The sequence below is a fragment of the Callospermophilus lateralis genome, chromosome 8 (assembly GCF_048772815.1).
Source record: "Callospermophilus lateralis isolate mCalLat2 chromosome 8, mCalLat2.hap1, whole genome shotgun sequence".
Taxonomy (NCBI): Eukaryota; Metazoa; Chordata; class Mammalia; order Rodentia; family Sciuridae; genus Callospermophilus; species Callospermophilus lateralis.
The window spans coordinates 5,021,460-5,039,472 of NC_135312.1; the positions used below are offsets into that span (position 1 = coordinate 5,021,460).

General features: G+C 55.3%; 1 protein-coding gene across 1 annotated transcript in view; it reads left to right on the forward strand.

Annotated features, from left to right (window-relative positions):
- The window catches only part of Crmp1 (collapsin response mediator protein 1), a 63,003-nt gene that overhangs the window by 25,069 nt on the left and 19,921 nt on the right, over positions 1–18,013 (forward strand). Inside the window, exons 4-6 of the mRNA XM_076865133.2 lie at positions 3,493–3,657; positions 15,140–15,201; positions 16,832–16,912. Coding sequence (XP_076721248.2) covers positions 3,493–3,657; positions 15,140–15,201; positions 16,832–16,912 — 308 coding nt within the window. The remainder of the gene's footprint in view (positions 1–3,492; positions 3,658–15,139; positions 15,202–16,831; positions 16,913–18,013) is intronic.

Here is an 18,013-nt window from a genome sequence, read left to right on the forward strand (position 1 = left end):
CAAACCACAGCAGCCCCCGAGTCTTGAGCAGCGCCCTTCCCGTGGCCGTCGGCGGTGTGCCCGAGGGTCTGGCAGAGACTTGCCTGCCTCCTGCCACCTCGTCTCTTCGCTCACACCCCAGTGTCCACCCATGTTCTGTGACTGGTGTGAGCCCCGTGGCCAAGCCCAGTCACTAGGAGTACCCTCTGCCCTCAGTGAACCACGGTGGGCGTGGAGACTCACGGACAGATGGTACCACCCGGCCTCCGTGGCCTGTGTGGGGAGCCGGGCTCCTCCTCTGTGCCCCTGGCAGCCTGGTTTGGTTCTGTTTTGCTTGAGAAGCTGCCTCTGCTGGGTCTCTCCTTGGGAAATGACTAAGCAGAACTGTCACGCTGTGCGATTGCCCGGCTGTCCTGAACTGGCTGGACCCTGCTGTCTCCTCTCCCAGGTGACCCTTGGCAGCACCCTCCATGGCTGCACTAGCCACAGAGGAGGGCCGCCTCAGGGCACAGACAAGCAGAGTCCTGATCCTTTCCAACAGGTGGCACTTGCACCTGCTGGGGGACAGTGGGAGGAGCCAGGCCTTGGCCCTGGACAGGCTTGGACTTGTTGCTCCTCCGCTGTAGGAGCGAGGCCTGTCCTCAGCCTGGTCTGCAGCATGGGCCTCATGATTGAACCCCTGAGGGTGTTGGGGAGACGTGGGTGAGATCCTGTAGTACAGTGCAGAGCCCTGGGCCAGGGGCCGGGATCCCTGGGGTCCCCCTTGCTCTTCCCCCATCACCCACTGTGAAGGCGGTTTGCTGTGTGCTTCAAGGGCCTCGAGTGTGCCCAAGGGCCGTGGGGACACAGAGGGCCATAGGGGACGGCGGGCTCCCAGCCCCACCCTGTGTCTTCAGCAGATGCTATGGGAGGCGCAGAAGGCCAGGCTGTGGGGCGGATGGACAGCCGCAGGACCGAGGCTTGTCCTCCAGGGGCTTGCCCTCTCAGGAACCCCTGCTCAGCCACATGGGACTGTTAATGGTGACTAGGCTGTGACAAGAAGGGACACAGAACCTGAACGGGGCTGGGACTCCGAGAAGGCTGCCCTGAAGAGGCCACATCCCGGCCGGGGTCTGAAGATGGCGGAGTTGATGGGGGGGGCGGGAGGGGAGCAGATCGCTGGGAGGAGAAGGGCGCACAGAGTCCTGGGGGGCACAGCTCTCACAGTGGACATGAGGGAAGGCCCTCTGCGCCCCGCAGAGAGGGAGGGACAGAACTGCAAGGAAGACCCTGAGGACGGGACGGGGACAGTGCTGAGCCTCTTGGGAGAATTTCTTGCGGTTTCATCTGCAGCTGTGGAAGGATCCCACGGGCAGTGGTGTGATCAGATTGGCCGGGAGGTGCCCGCAGCAGTTTGCTGATTCACAAGGGTGGCTTGGCTGAGGTGGTGGACGGCAGAGGGCTGGTCCAGGGGCACGTGGGCAGCGTCAGCAGTTTCATCATGGGGTGAACATGGGGATGGGAGGGAGGGAGGTGGTGGGACGAGCCCTCTCCCTGTGGCTGTAGGACCATGAGATGCTACGTCCCTGTGTCGTCCACAGCCGGAGTCAGATGGGCGGCACTGCAGGAGGTCTGGGGCACTTTGGTTTTGAGTCACCCTGAAGGTTGTGCCACCATGGGGACAGAGAAGAGTTGAGGAAGAAGGGATGGCGCTCCGTGACCCGAGGACAGAGAGGCTCGGGGTTCCCTCTGGCCTGATGCCTTCGACGGGAGGGAGGCAGGAGGGAGCAGAGGCTGCTTTCTGTGGCCATCTTCATGACGTCCGGCCGGGCGAGGGGCCGGCCGTGTGCAGAGAGAAGCAGGCGGTAGCCAGAGGGCAGGCGAGGTCAGCCAAGGTTGAAGACTTTTTGAGCTACTTTATGTTTTAGGTGTTATTTGAAAAAGGGACAAGGTTGCCTTTCCTTTGCCCTTAGAGACCTTTGACCTTGACGTTCTGGGCCAAGGCTGCCAGTGAAGTGAGTGAAGTCGTGGAGAGATCAGAAGTCTGTCAGGTCTCCGAGGGAGGCTCCTCCTACCTCTGGCCAGTTATGGGACCTTGCATAAGCCCTTAGTCCCCTTTGAGCCTCAGTTTTTCCTTCCTCCCTTCCTTCCTTCTGGGGATTGAACCCAAGGTGCTTTACCACTGAGCCACATCTTATTTTATATTTTCTTATTTTGAGACAGGGTCTTACTAAGTTGCCTAGGATCTTGCTAAGTGGCTGAGGCTGGTCTTGAACTTGCAATTCTCCTGCCTCAGCCTCCTGAGTTGCATGAGCCACTGCACCTGGCCCAAATGGGGTTGTTACCCTTCACTCCTTAGGATGACCGAGAGGCTTAAGCGAGGTGTTCATAAATCCTTTGTGCTGCTGTCGTGCACGTAGTGAGCATTGGATGAGTGGTGATGGCGGTGGTGGTCATGATGGTGGTGCAGCCTGAAGGTGGGGGTGAAGATGCCACTGGTGATGGTTGTGCAATGATGGTGACTATAATGAGGATGGGACCATAAGCATGGAGATGGGGTGGCATTGATGGAGATGATAGGGGGTGATGGAGGTGATGATGGTCATGGTAACAGTGGTGAGGTGATGCTGAGGGGGTGGTGGGGGTGATGGAGGTGATGGTGGTTATGTTAACAATGGTGGGGTGATGCTGATGGGGTGATGGAGGTGATGGTGGTCATGGTAACAGTGGTGAGGTGATGCTGAGGGGGTGGTGGGGGTGATGGAGGTGATGGTGGTTATGTTAACAATGGTGGGATGATGCTGATGGGGTGATGGAGGTGATGGTGGTCATGGTAACAGTGGTGAGGTGATGCTGATGAGGGGGTGGGGTGATGGAGGTGATGGTAGTTATGGTAACAGTGGTGAGGTGATGCTGAGGGGGTGGTGGGGGTGATGGAGGTGATGGTAGTTATGGTAACAGTGGTGAGGTGATGCTGATGGGGTGATGGGGTGATGGAGGTGATGGTAGTTATGGTAACAGTGGTGAGGTGATGCTGATGGGGTGATGGGGTGATGGAGGTGATGGTAGTTATGGTAACAGTGGTGAGGTGATGCTAATGGGTGATGGAGGTGATGGTGGTCATGGTAACAATGGTGAGGTGATGCTGATGGGGTGATGGGGGTGATGGAGGTGATGGTGGTCATGGTAACAATGGTGAGGTGATGCTGATGGGGTGATGGGGGTGATGGAGGTGATGGTAGTTATGGTAACCGTGGTGAGGTGATGCTGAGGGGGTGGGGTGATGGGGTGATGGAGGTGATGGTAGTTATGGTAACAGTGGTGAGGTGATGCTGAGGGGGTGGGGTGATGGGGTGATGGAGGTGATGGTGGTCATGGTAACACTGGTGGGGTGATGCTGATGGGGTGATGGGGGTGATGGAGGTGATGGTGGTCATGTTAACAGTGGTGGGGTGATGCTGATGGGGTGTGGGGGGGTGATGGAGGTGATGCAGATGGGAGAATGTGGGTCCTAAGCACTTTTCTCTGTCCCAGTTGACCATGTTGTTCCTGAACCCGGGTCCAGCCTGCTGACTTCCTTTGAGAAGTGGCATGAAGCGGCCGACACCAAGTCCTGCTGTGACTACTCCCTCCATGTGGACATCACAAGCTGGTACGATGGTATTCGGGAGGAGCTGGAGGTGCTGGTACAGGACAAAGGTCAGTTAAAGCCCCAGAACGGGGCTCTGGAATCCCTGGTTTCTTGGTGGATCCAGGGGAAACATGGAGCTAAAACCCTTTCTCCACATCTGCTGTGACTCCGGTCATGAACTGCACGCTGCCGCCGGGACAGTGGGCAGGCTGTCCCCAGGCCCAGCTTCTGTGGCTTGGCAGGCAAGGCCCTTGCTGGTCTCACCTCCCTTTTCTTTCTCTGCCATGACCCATCCTGGCTGCCACCCCTGCCACTGTGGCCAGGCACGCTGGGCCTCTGCTCGAGCTGTTCCCCTGTGAGGAGCGTCCTTCTCTCTGCCTGTAACGTGCTCCTCTCCTTCCTGCCCCAGCTCCGCACTCACCTCCACACATCTCCATCAGAACTGCTGCCTTCCTCCAAAGCGGGTCCCTGGCTCTCCTGGGGGCACGTTTTTTGCTGTTGGATTGAGGGATGTTGGTTTTCTCTCTGGCTCTTCTGAGAGCCCCTGGGCTCTGCGAGGTCCGTGTGTCCCCCGTGGCGCCCTCTGTGGGGTCGCACTCTGACCCTGCTCAGCAGGGTCCAGGGTATGGAGGGAAGGAAGGTTGCCCAGACAGGAAGCGAGGAGCAGGCGGAGGAGAGCCAGCCTGGAGGGGGCAGCCCGGGTGGAGGGGCTTCGAGGAGTGTGGAGGGGTGTGCCGGGTGTTCATGTGAAGTCACGGTCCCCTCAGCCCGTGGACCATAGGGAAGTCGGGAGGAGGAAAGCGGCGCGTGAACTCTGCCTCCTCCGGGTGTCCGAGGTGGGGCTCCTCCTTCCCGGCCCGCAGCTCCCCAGCGTTCCCTGCCTGCTCCAGCCTTGGTCTTGGGGTCTCTCTCTTCTTCTCACGTGGGGTCTTAGGAGCCGAGCTGCTCTGCATCAGCGACTTTCTAATGACCCTCATGTGGAACGCAGTGACTACCTTGATCAGCTACTTTCTTTAGATTGGGCCTTTAGTTTCCCTTGGGTTTATCATGGATTGTGTTACGGGGAACATCTTCATTTCTTAGCACGTATTTGCATTTCTAACTATTTTCTTGGATTCCTAGAAGTGGAAATCACAAGGTCAAAGGTTTTGTCACCTTTGAGATCATGACCCTTCTGACCAGGTGGACCACCTGCACAGTGTGCCCACCCGCATTCCCCTGGCCCCGCGTGTCTGAGGAGTCCCCTGCGTGTCTGCAGAGTCCCTGCTGCTGGTGGCTGCAGGGCGTGGCTGCTGTGGTCTTCCGCACACTCTTTTGTCACTGTTTGTACTTTCTGTGTAGTTTTCTGTATGTGAGACCCCTCGTGTCCTTCTGTGATGCCAGGTGACCTTCTGTCCAGAGGGCGTTGTGTCTCCCTGTGGTTGCTGTGACCCCCATGGTGACCACGCAGAATTGAAATCCGAGCACGTTCACGGGTCCTGTCTTGCCTTCCTCATCTAACCTGAGGTCCTGAGCGGTTTCCCACGACTTCACCTGCCAGTTTCTACTGCCTGGCCATGGAGGTGCTGTGGAGGGACAGGAGCAGTGTGGAGAGGGCTGGGCGGGATCCCTGGGGCACGTCACTGTGGGGGACAGTGCCATGCTCCACTCAGGCAGGGACATCTGTTGGGCTCCTGGTATTTGTGGTGTTGCCCTCTGGAGTTGCAGAGAGGCGATTTCTTCCCCTGGGTGGTGCCCTCAAGGAGGAGCCCTGATGGGTCCCCAGGTGCCCCCCAGGTGTGTGAGTGTCTCCGAGTGTTGCAGTGCTTTCTGTAGATCTCGGTCTCAGCATTCCTACTTGCTCATCGAAACAACGTGGAAGGGTCTAAAATTAAAAGTGACAATTTGGAATTTGACTTTCTAGAGTTTCCGTATTTATATAGAGAGATACAAAGAGTTTTGAATTATACATATACTACTTGCATATGTATAGACACTGTATATATAGTTTTTATATAAACGGAACTCTAATATGCATTATATTCTGCACTATGTTTTTTTTTTCCTTACTCAATAAAATATGGAGAGCCAGCCCCCACCACTCAGGACCTGTCTGGGCTGGGCCACTCATTCAAGCGTCCCACTTCCCCTGTGAGTACATGGAGGCAATTAAAAGGTTGTTTTGAAGGTGAAATGAGAGGACATGTGACAGGTGCCTAGATGGGGCTGGCCCAGGTAAGGGCTTTGTGTCGTGGGTCGTGACTTTCACTGTCATTCGGGCAGTGTGTGTTTCTCTCGACCTCCAGGGTGTTCCATTTTAAGGAGGAGCATAATGGTCTGTTGCCTCTTGGTGAATTTAGAAAACTTGTGTCTTCAGGGCTCTGGGGACAGGAAACACTGAGGCTGCACAGGAGTATGTATTAGTTTTGTTTTGCTACTACAACAAAGCCACACACTTTAAACAACACACAGGTGTGATCTTACAGTTTTGGAGGTCTTCCAGGTCTAATGCCAAGGTGTGGGCAGAGCTGTGTTCCTTCGTACAGCATCACCAACCATGGGCCCCCCGAAAATCAGGATTGGGAGGATTTTTGCCCTCTCCGGCTCTGGCAGGAAGCCCAGTTCCCATGTCCACCACCTCACCTGCTCAGCATTCACGATCTATCCCCTTGGCAACTCTACAGTACATAATACATTATCACTATGGTCCCACGCTGGGTGACAGACCTCCAGAGTTGATGCTTCCTGTCTAACTGAGGTTCTGTGTCCTTTGACCAAAATCTCACCATTTTACCCCAGTTCCTGGCAACTACTGTTCTCTGTAACTGCTGCAAGGTCACCTGAGGGTGTGGTCTGAGGGCTTGTCTCTCTGTGCCTGGTTTACTTCATTTAACATGTGACCTCTAGTTCCATCCATGCTGTCCAAAGGGCAGGGTTTCCCTGTTCGTCAAGGCTGAACAGCGTTCTGTTGTGTGTCTGTGCGTCTTTGTCCACCATCCTGGACACCTGGTGTTTTAGTCAGCTTTTTCACTGCTGTGGCTAAAAGACCTGGCCAGAACAGTTGTAGAGGAAGAAAAGTTTATTTGGGGGCTCACAATTCAGTCCACAGACTGGGCTCCATTCCTCAGGCTGAGGTGAGGCAGAACACCGTGGTGGAATTGTGTGGTGGAGGGAAGCAGCCTGCGTGTGGATCAGGAAACTAGACTCTCCAGATACAAAATACATACCCCAAGGGCACCCCAGTTCCTCCCCATCCAGCCACACCCCACCACCCGCAGTTTCCATTCAGTTAATACCATCAGGAAATTAACCCACTGATTGGCGAAGGCTCTCACAAACCGATCGTTTCTTCTCTAAACCTTCTTGTGTTGTCTCACACATAAGTTTTGGGGGACATGTCACATCCAAACCATAACATTCCTCTCCTGCCCCCAGAAGCTCATGACCCTCACAATGCAGAGTACCTTTGGTCCATTTCCAAGAGTGCCCAAAAGTTCAAGTCCAGAGTCTCCTCACATCATGAGCTCCTGTAAAATCAAAAGTGATTTACAAGGATCCAATATATAAAGGTACCGACTAACCATTTCCATTCAGAAACATAGGGGCACAGAAAGAAGGGATGGGACCCAAGCAAGACTGGAATCCAGCTGGGCATCCGGTCCTGCAGTTCAGTGTCCAGCACCTGGAGCACAGGGCATGGTGAGGTTCTGCCCAGGGGCCGTGTGGCTCCATGCCTGTGGATGGTGCCATCCTGAGATGGTCATGAGCTTCTGCTGGCAGCCCAGGTGGCCTTCTGTTGGCTTGTCTGCTCAGCTCCTGCAGCTTTGGCTTGCTCCTCACATCTCCACACATTGCCCTCTCAGGGGGTGCCCGCAGGGACTCTGACCCTGCTGCACTCTGCCGGGCCTCCCAGGCCTTCCTTTGAGATCCCAGGCCTCCCTGACCCCCTAACTCCAGCACCCTGCTCTCCTGCAGAGCCAGCACCCAGTGGTTGATGCCCAGGTCTCTGCCATCTGCAGTAGCCAAGCCTCCAGGGACCCTGGCTGCCGCCGCCTGAGTGCCTGGTAGCTGAGCATGTGGAAAGACCTTCCTAGGGGCTCGGTGGGTAGAGGGCTCGCCTTGCGTGCACAAGGCCCAGGGTGCAGTCCCCAGCACCACACACTCACACACACACACACACACACACCCCTTCCCAGGCCTCCTTGTGCAAGGATTCCCCACTCATCTCTTCTCAAGAGAATTTATACTTTTACTCCCTTGAGTCTGAGAGGGATGTGATCTTACCCATTCCTGAGATGCCTTCAAGCCATCTAGTTTATTGTCTCTGGGCAAAGTCTTTGGCACTTCTTTTGTTTGGGTAAAGTCTTTAACAAGTGCAGTTTTCTTAGCCCCAGTTTTACTCCCACCTTTCAAGTCCTAATTTTTCGAATCTTTCTGTTCTGCTTTCTGCTCCTGAAGAAAAGCCACCAGCAATACCCATGCCACTGCCTGGATGCTCTGCTGCCTAGAAATGTCTTCTGCCAGACTAAGAAGTCCATCACCTTTAAAATTAACCCCAAAGAAAGCCTCAGGACACAGGCAAAATGCAGACGACTTCTCAGCCAGAACATGCCCCAGATGGCCTCCAGTCCAGTTACCGCGAGTCCTCCTCCTCCTCTAAGCCCTGAGCCCTGTCTTCACTGTCCATGGGCCTGTTGGCTTTCTGGTCTTCTGAGCTACCCCCAGAGTCGGCCATTAAGCTCTCCCTATAACAGTCTAAAGCATTTCCAGTTTGCACTGCTAAACACCTAAATCCTCCCACCAATTCAAGAAGCTCCAAAGCCTTCTGAATCCCACGGTCAGGTTAGGCACGGCAGTGGTCCACCTTCTTGGTACCAATTTCTGTTAAGTCAGCCCTTTCACAGCCGTGACTGAAGACCTGGCCAGAACAATGTTAGAGGAGGAGGAGTTTGCTTGGGGGCTCACAGTTTCAGGAATCTCAGTCCATAGACTGAGCTCCATTCCTTGGGGCTTGAGGGGAGGCTGAACATCCTGGTGGGAGAGTGTGGCAGAGGGAGGCGGCTCACGTGATGGTCAGACAGCAGAGAGGATCCACTCCCCAGATACAAAACACAGCCCCGAAGGCCCCGCCCCAATGCCGCCTCCCCAGCCACACCCCACCTGCCTTCGGCCACCAGCAGTTAATCCCATCAGGGGTCAGTTCCCTGCCTGGGTTAAGGCTCTCCAAAACAATCCTTTCTCCTGTAAACCTCTTGCACTGTCTCTCACGTGAGCTTTTGGGGGACACCGCATGTTGATCCCAGACCTGGGCTGTGTGGGCAGCGTGGGAGACACACCGGTCACAGCTGTCTCTTCAACAGATGGCCTCGTTCCTTGGGACGGGTACCTGACAGGGCGAGTGGGACTTGCTGGACGTCCGTGGTTCTGTGTATTTTTAATGTTTTAGACCGTGGGTGCTGGTTTGCCTGGTGCCTGTGCTGACCTAAGCCCCGCAGCAGTGTTCAAGGTCCCTTTCTCCCTACGGGCATCAGCCCCTGTTGACTTTCAGATGTGGGGTTTTAGACAAAAAGCAGTGGACTTCAGTGGCTCCGCACAGTCCCAAGTTAATTCCCAGTGGCCATATGACGTGCAGGGCGTTTGCCCGAGGACCCTGGTCTCCCACGTGACCAGGCTGTCTCTTTGGGTCAGGGCTGGGTGGATGCCATTCCCTTCTCAAAGACCCTTCCTGCCTTTGCGTGGAGACTTTCCCGTTTGGGGGAGACTTCCTGATGCCCCTGCGCATGCCCGTCTGAGGCTCCTAAAGCTGAGTGCTCTTTGCCCGTTTACTTACTGACATCCCCACCCCACTCCAGACTGTAAGCTCCTGAGGTGGGGACTGCCGTCCAACTCAGTTGTGTGCCCAGCTGTGCTCACTGCAAAAGGCACAGATACCAGCAGGCTGGCCACCGATGTGCCTTTCATCACCTCCCAGGTCCAGGTTCCTAGCACTCGCCTGGGGTGAGAGCAGCTCTCAGTGTTTCCCTTGTTCTGAGGCAGAATCTCGGCACATCGCTACGTCTCAGAGGCTTGCTCAGGAATCTCAGTGGTCACCATGACTGTGTGTGACATCAAGCACAGGACATATTCAGGCTGGGGAGCCAATTTAGAATATGTTCAGGGCAGTGTCCTCTATTTAGAGATGGACAACTTCTTCAGTGTCACATAGCACCGGGACTGGAACCCAGCTGTCTGTGACAGAGCTGTTGTAGCTCTCATTGTCTGGGAATTGCAAGCAGGCACCTTTCAGGGCACAGGCTGGGCACGTGGGCTCAGGCTGGGTTTCAGCTCTCCTGGGTGCTTCCTCTGCCATCCAGGCTGCCACCAGCCCCTGACCCCGAGTCCCTGGTGCTCGTTACACTGCATGTTGACCCCTGATGGACAGCTCCACCGTCCTCCCTCCTGGACAGGCTCGGCAGGGGTGTGAGAGCCAATACTTCGTGGTTGTATTGGTCCTTAGACTCATCGATCCATCCCTGGCTTATTTTAGCAATCTCAAGATGCCAGGGGAGTCACTCTGGAGTTGGTGGTGACAGGACTTGGCAGGGAGAGTGGCTGTCCCTTGGGGTGGAATTTACTGTAATAAACCACTGAGGAAGAAGTCCTGTAAGTTATTTCTCGGCCGCAGACCTCAACCACTGTTTAATATTAATCTTTAGTTTTGATGGATGTCAGCAGCAGCTCATTCTCAAAAGAGAGACTTTAATTTAGAAGTCATTAAGAGGTAAAGAAGCAAGTTGTAGTAAAGAGGAAAGGAACTCATGGTGCCTGGGAGCCTCCCAGGGGCCAGATACTTGCTTATTGGGAGCAGCAGTGCAAGGGCAGTGGTATTATGCTCTTTGGCATGAACCTCCTGGATCTTTCTTTGGGGATTCTCATTGTTTATCATGCTGCTCTGTGTATCAGCTAGCCTTGCTGTGTAATAACCTACCCCAAATCTCAGGATTAAGACAGCAGTGACTAATATTCTGTTGATTGGCATTTTGGGCTCCATTGAGCAGCTTTTCATATCTTGCCCAGGCTCACTCAAGCATTTGCATCTCACCTGGGACAGCTGGGTGGCTCCACGCACCATCTCTCATCTTCCAGTGGCCCTCTAGGACTCCTTCCCAGCGGACAGTGTTCCAAAAGAGCAGGCAGGGAGGCTGAAGGGCCCTTACAGCTTCAGCTGGGGCTCATGCAGCACCGCAGTGGTTAGAGCAAGTCACAAGAGCTGCCCAGGTTAGCGGGGTGGGAGGAGGGATTCACCTCCTGACAGAAAGCACCTGAGAATGGTGGCATCTCATCCACCACAGGGCAGGGCCGCAGCCATGCTACTCTGTGTACCTCCCAGGTGCAGAATGCTCTTGCCCTCCAGCAACCAGGAGCTCCTGTCACCCAGTGATGGCACAAGATCCAGAGGCTGCCATGGAGCTCCTGGGCTGTGGCTGCTCTTGGTTCAGAGCCTGTACCTTACTCACAGCCACCATGCACTGGTGGACAGGGACAGGCACAGAGACAGGCACAGGGATGGGATAGGCATGCTGAATGATTTTATTTAGAAAGGGGAAAAAATGGGGGCCCCTTTTGCCATGATGGGTAGACATTCTGGAATCCAGCTGGGCCCATAGTGCTCAGTCCACCTAGTCCACTGTTTTGAGAAGTTCCTCCCACGGGGGCCCAGCTGTCCTCCTTGGAAGAAATGCCCAAGTTTAGAGACCAACAGAATTTTGTACAGCCTGGAGGTCAAATCTGGCCATGGACTGCCATTGCACTGCCCTGAAAGTGGTCAATTAGAGGGCCAGTGGTCAACTAGAGGGCCTTCCTCACATTCTTAAAGGTTTTTTAAAAAAAGCAAAGCAAGCTAACAATAACAAAAATATGTGGCAGAGACGGTCTGTGACCCCAAGCCCTAAACTAGTTGCCAGCCTGGCGGTTCCTAGGCGCTGCCTGGCTCTGGCCTTTGTCCTGCAGAGGCAGCCTCCACTGCGGCCTGACTCATGTTGCGCCCTATCTGCCGCTGTCCCAGCCTTTTGTACCCACAGAAGGCTGGCAGCCCAGAGGCCCCTTTCCTTTTGACCCATCTCAGTGTCTTTTAGTCCAAGGTGATACAACTTTCTTAAAAACTCGGTGGGTTTCCAAGGTATCAGATTCTAATCCACTGCGTTGGGGAGATGGTTTTGGAGTCTAGCCTGTTTTAGGTGACGGCCACCATGCTGACAGGATCTGTCGGAGTCTTGGAAGCCCTTTTGTCTAGCAGAGGAAGCTTGCCAGCTGCTCTGTAGCTGCACCCTTGAAGTGAGGAACTTGACCCTGAAGACATTTTGCGTTTCTGGGAATTGCCTGTGGGTTGGTGGGGCAGAGACGGGAAGCAGTCCTGTGTCCAGCTCAGCCTCTGAGGGCCTCCTGCATGGCCCCTGAATCCTGCAGATGGAACGCCCCCTCTCTCTTCCTCACCCTGGTCCCCTTTCATCGCCGTCGTCTTGAACCTCATCGTGCACAGCTTACAGAAGCCCCTGACGCTTTAAACATGATTCAGGAAAACCATCTTAGCTGGACTCACAGTGCGTTCTATTACCCTGGGGACATTTTATCCACGCCCCCCCCCCCCCCACGATGTTTCCAGTTTGCTGCTCCCTAGTCCAGGCCACCCCCGTTCACTCTGCTCATGGTTCATTTGCTTTTCTCCAGTCTTTGCCAGTAGTTCCTGTCGCTCTTCTGTGTCCTTCCCACCAGCTGTCCCCAAACCACTGCCACATGCTTTAGGTTCTGGCCACCATTAGACGCAGCCTAGGCACCAGCTTCTGTACAGCGAGTCTGCATTATAAACGCTGCAACTGCAAAACCATTGTGAGATACCACCTCACGCTCAGGCGGGTGCAATATTAACAAACCACCGAAGAATGACAGGTGTCTAAATGAGACCCCTTGGGCACTGGCGGAGGGATGTAGAACTTATAGCCTCTGCGGAAAACGGTACGTGGGTCCCCAGAATGTTAAAAATAAAGTCACCATGTGATCCAGCAGTTCTGCCTCTGGATATGTACCCTAAAGAACTGAAAGCAGACGCTCCGAGATACTTGTACGTCCATGTTGGTAGCAGCATTGTTCACGATGGTCAAGAGGTAGGAGCAGCCGGTGAATGGATGAGCAAAATGTACACACTGTGTGTGGAGGAATATTGCGCAGCCTTAAAGGGGATTTTGATACGTGCTGCAGCCTGGACGAGCAGTGGGCATATTACACCCAGTGAGACGATCCATTCACACAGGCAATATCACAGGATCCTATTTATGGGAAGCACCTAAAGTAGCTGAATTCACAGAGATGGGAATGAATGAGAGGGGCTAGAGGGAGGGAGACGGGGAGCTAGTGTTTAACGCTGAGAGAGTTCCCCAGGTGGATGGTGATGATGGCTGCACAGGACCGTGTATCCTTAATGCCCCTCAACAGCACTTAACCCTGTTCAGATGGTTAAGATGGTGACTTTTGCTTTTATGCTGTATCTGTGTCACTCTGCTCTTTCCCCTGAAGTCAAAGTGCCCGACCCAACAAGTTAGAGGAGGAGAAGGTCCCTCGGGCTCACAGTGCCAGAGGCTCAGTCCATGGCTGGCTGACTCCATCACTCTGGGTGAGGTGAGGCGGAAGGGCGTGGCGGAGCAAGGCTGCTCAGCTCAGAGCAGCTAAGAAGTAGAGAGGGACAGGGATCCAGGTGCAAAATATGATCCCCGTGGACATGTCCCAGTGACCTACTTTCTCCAGCCACACTTCACCTGCCTACAGTTACCACCCAGAAGTCCATTCAGATGATTAGCCTACTAAATGGATTAATCCACTGGTGAGGCACCTTTCATAACCTGATCATTTCAGCCACATTCCTGCACTGCCTAACACCTGAGCTTTTGGGAGACACCTCACCTCCAGACCACAGCGGTACCACAGGAAATGAAAGGCAGCAATTGTTCATTTGCTCCCACTCCATGGGTGGGCACATTGGTTGGGGCTTAGTTGGACAGTTCTGCTGTTCACACCTGTCTTGTTTGTGCCTTGGCCTCTGCTGGGGCAGCTGGGCCAGTGGCTAGTCCTTGTGGCCTGTGCCAGGAACTCATGAAGTCGGTCAGAGCAAGTCGTGCGACTGCCCAGGTTCTAGGGTGGTAGGTAGATCTGATTCTCGATGGGAGTTGCTGTGAAAGCTTTGTGAGTTTCAAAGACTCGACAGACTTGACGTCTCTGCCTGGCAGGATCATTGATGTAGTTGCCCATTGCTCATCATTCTCACTAGAAGGCGGACAGGCCCAGCCTGCCTGTCCACAGGAGAGTCTAGCTCTAGTCTGCACACACAGGTACTCACTAACGATGTGCTGAGTGAGAACATAAGCACTCCGTGGGAAGGCTCCGGGACCCCCAGGGGAGGTGCTCCTGCTTCTCCTCTTGAGTGTCTTGATGCACATGATCTTGTCAAAAGCTGCAGGAAGACTGGGTACCTATGGCAAGTCCCGTGTGTCCCAGAGATGTCAGCCGCCCTCTGTGTGAATGACAGCAGGTCCTCTGTGTTACGGGTCATCCAGGTGTCCTTTGTGTCCAGTCCCTCCTGGCTCAGCCTAGCATCTGCCAGGTGCTCAGCCCTGGATGTGATTCAGGGTCACATCGCATGAAGGTGGCTGTTGCCAGGGTTACTGTGTGGCTAGGGGAGGAGGAAAGGAGAACTGGAGGGCAGGTGAGCGAGCTGACCGCCCAGCAGGAGCTCCGGCTGCCTCAGAGCTGACCCACACGGAGCCTGGAGCAGAGCTGGCATTGGTGGATTCTGGAGGTTTCGTTGAGGACTGAATCTTTTCTTTATTCCAGACATGAGCTTTCTCCTTAAACTGTCCAAAAATAACAGTTTGCTTTTGGTTTTGTTTTTTGGCTCCTTTGCTTTTGTTTTGGTCTTTTTTAATAGAATAGATGAAACACGTGACTTCACGAATCGCTCCGAGTCACCCACCCCGGGCAAGTGGGGCTCTACCAGCCGTCCCATAGGCTCTTTCCTTCCTCGTTGCAGTGACGTCTCCTTCCCCCCAAAGTTACCACTGTCTCTTGATTCTAAAAAGCTGTTAAATTCGTAGCTGGTATATTTATCATGTCGGTTCTTTGTTATTTTATTTTGAAGTATTTAAGAATTAACTAACGTGAAGGTTCCCATTTGTAGCGAGTCGAGCCTACCTGACTTTTTAGTGGTAGTTTCTAACCTGAGACAGCGCTGCCCTATATCCCTGCTCTGGGAACGAGCGCCAGGGTATAGAAGTTAATTTGGCCACAGCTTACTAATTTATAATTTGTGCTTTATTGCGTTGCTACTTCTAATGTCTGGAGGTCTCATTCTCTCTGCCCCCTCCCCTGCCTCCCCGTCCCTTCCTTCACCTGCACGCTCGGCTCCCTGTTGGCCGCCCCCACAGCGGTCCTCATGGTGGCTTTTCTCTGAGAGCTCCCGCTGCGCGGGGGATCGTGGTTTAGTGGGAGAGCTTGCTTCTTTCTCTTCGACATGCGTTTTCTCTCTTCCTTCTTGTCTTGTAACAGGTGTCAACTCCTTCCAAGTTTACATGGCGTACAAGGACCTCTACCAGATGTCCGACAGCCAGGTAGGCCCCACTCCTCTTCACCTGGCAGCTCTGGGCCGCCCCAGCCTGCCACCTGGCACAGGACAGAGGAGACAGGAGTGGCAGGGAGGTCAGGGCTCAGGCCCTGCCGGTGGCACTAATTGCATTCGCCCCTCAGGTCTTGGTTCCTTTCTGATTCTGAGTGGAACAGGAGCCCTGGCTCGATGGTCCCTCATATTGGCTCATCTCAGTGCCATTAGCCTGCAGAGCTGGGCACACGGCGGAGGGGCCCGGGAAATGTGCTTCCTGGAAGCTCCCAGCTGGCTCTGTCTCGAGCAAGGCTGGGGACCATGGCACTGACCCTGGCTTCCCTCAAGCCAACCCAAGATGTTGGGCACGTCATTTCGTTTCAGTTTTCTCATCCAGAAGGTGCAAAGCCTCAGGCCTGCCGGTTTCAGTCATTATGTGGTGCCAGGAACAGAGCAGGGTGCTGCCACAAGCTGTTCGCAGGGACAGGGGACTGCTTACCAGCCACCTGGACTTCCTCACTGCGGGATCTCTTGGCTTGGTTTCCTCTCCTTTCCCTCTTCCCTGCGTGCTAGTGTGGCAGAGGGAGCCATGGACGGTAGAGCCAGCCTGGCCCTTGCTGTGCAGCCTGGAGCCACTTTCCCAGCCTCTCTGGGCTTCAAGCTCATAATAGCACCTGCCTGGTGGAGATTGTGGAGGATTGAGTGATGCAGACAGGAGAACTGCCAGGACTGTGCCTGACGCACAACAGCACGACCCAGGTGTTGGGAGGTGATGGCTCCTTATTGCCCTGGAGCTAGATGGACAACAGGCTTCAAATAAGCACGGGGGCAGGGGCAGGAGATTAGAAAAGTAACTTGCCCAGGATGCCCTGAGGCCTTTGCAGCCTGCAGAGGGTGTTCCGAAAGCTGAATGCTGGTTCTGTCGTGGAAAGAGGGGCACGTGATGCACCAGGTAGCTGATTCTCAGCTGTTTTTGTCCAACACTGGTTCCACTGAAGCCCTGGGCATGGATGGAGTCCTGTGGCCTCTGGACCAGGGTCCTCAAAAGCCCCTCGAGCCCCCAGGAGTGCCCCCCACCTGCTGTCTGCATCCAGAAGGGTGCTCCTGGGTGTTGTCTTGTGCATGGAGAACAGAGTTGAGATTCAGGTGTCCTGGAGAGGGAGCTTGGTGGCCTTGGTCCTCAGCAGGGCGGGCTCTTCTTGGGTAGGGAGATGTCAGGCAGGGGCAAGGCCTCCTTGGTGGACTGGCACGATGCTGGCCCAGCCTCTGTTGTCTGAGTTCAGAGTTCCCTCCCCGCACGGCAGGGGCTGGAGTTTTTGAAAAGAATCGCACACCTCCTGTGGCGCAGGCTGAGCAGGCTCAGGTACACAGTCTCCGTGAAACCAAAGATGACTGCCCTGCACCAGCTGTCCCCAGGAGCACACGCATCCCAAGGGGCCAGCTGGGAGGAGGCCTAAGGCAGGAGACCAGGGGCGTCCCCAGGCCATAGCTTCTGCCTCACCCCAGCTCCTGCTTTTGGGTCTGGAAGGCGTCAGGGCCAAGGGAAGCGCCTCTCCGAGTGGCGACTGGAGCACCCCTGCTGCCGCGGACCGCTGTGCGCGTGGTGCTCCCTTCTCACACCCACCCCTCGTGTCCCTCCTCAGCTCTACGAAGCCTTCACCTTCCTCAAGGGGCTGGGAGCTCTGATCTTGGTCCACGCGGAAAACGGAGACTTGATAGCTCAGGTGAGTGGTGCCAGTGCTGTCCTTGCCCCCAGTCTCCCGCCCTGTCAGAAGGGTCCACAGGAGGGGCTCCTGGCTTGATTGGAGAGAAGGCTGGACAGTGAAAGGCCAGGCCAGGAACGGATGTCGTCTCACACACGGTCACCCACACTCTCAGCAGTGTGGCCACTGGCAGGCCAGGTTGCTTCTTGAGACTCGGTTTCCTCAAACCTGCAGTGGGGATGACCTAACCATCGGTGGCCTTGAGGGGTGTGCACGAGGGCAAGTGAGACTCCCACAAAAATGCCTTGTGCACCTACGGGTGCCGGGGCCTCGCCCACCTGGGGGCATTGGGTTTTCACATGGGGCTGCCAGGGCCATGCACACAGAGGCTGGCATTGCTCGTTGTCCTGGGGTCGGGAGGGGGCAGAGGTGTGGAGCAGTGTGGCAGCCCTGCCTCCTGCATGTCCCAGCCATGTGGCCCGAGGTGACAGACAGCCTTTACCCATGAAGCCTTATTTATCCCGAAGCTCCCACCTCACAGAGGTGCAGTGAGCTTACAGGGGTCTGAGGTCTGTCCTCTGGTGCGAAACAGGTGGCAGTCCCACAAAACTTGGGGAAGGAGGAGACGGGAGCACACGCAGGTCCCTGTGGCTGTGGGATTTAGGAGGACACGGCAGGTGGGCAGCTGGCCCTTCTTCCCAGCTCTCATGAGAGAGAAGAGGTGGTAGAGAGGGGCGGGCAGGGGTGTGGGAGGGGAGCGCGGGCCTGGGCACTGTTGGGGTGGGCTGGGCTGGGGTGGGAGGTGCCCTGCTGGGGCCTCTGGTCTGAAGGCCTGGGGAGCCTAACCCAGGGACAGGCCTCCCATCTCTCGGCTCCACCTCCGCCGGCCATTCCTGGGCCTCTCCATCCTCTCAGGACCGAGGCCTTGCTTGTTGGTCTCCTGCTTCCTGCCCAGCAGATCTGGGGCTCCCTGCCTTCCATTCCCAGTCCTTTGGGTCAGGCCGTCTGAGCTGCCAGGGTTCTGCTGAAGTAGTTCCCTCAAGACCCTGTGGCCTCCTGGGAAGCTCACTGGGCGGGGTTCACTGCCTCCGAGGAAAGACCCCACCCATTTCTCCAAGGTGA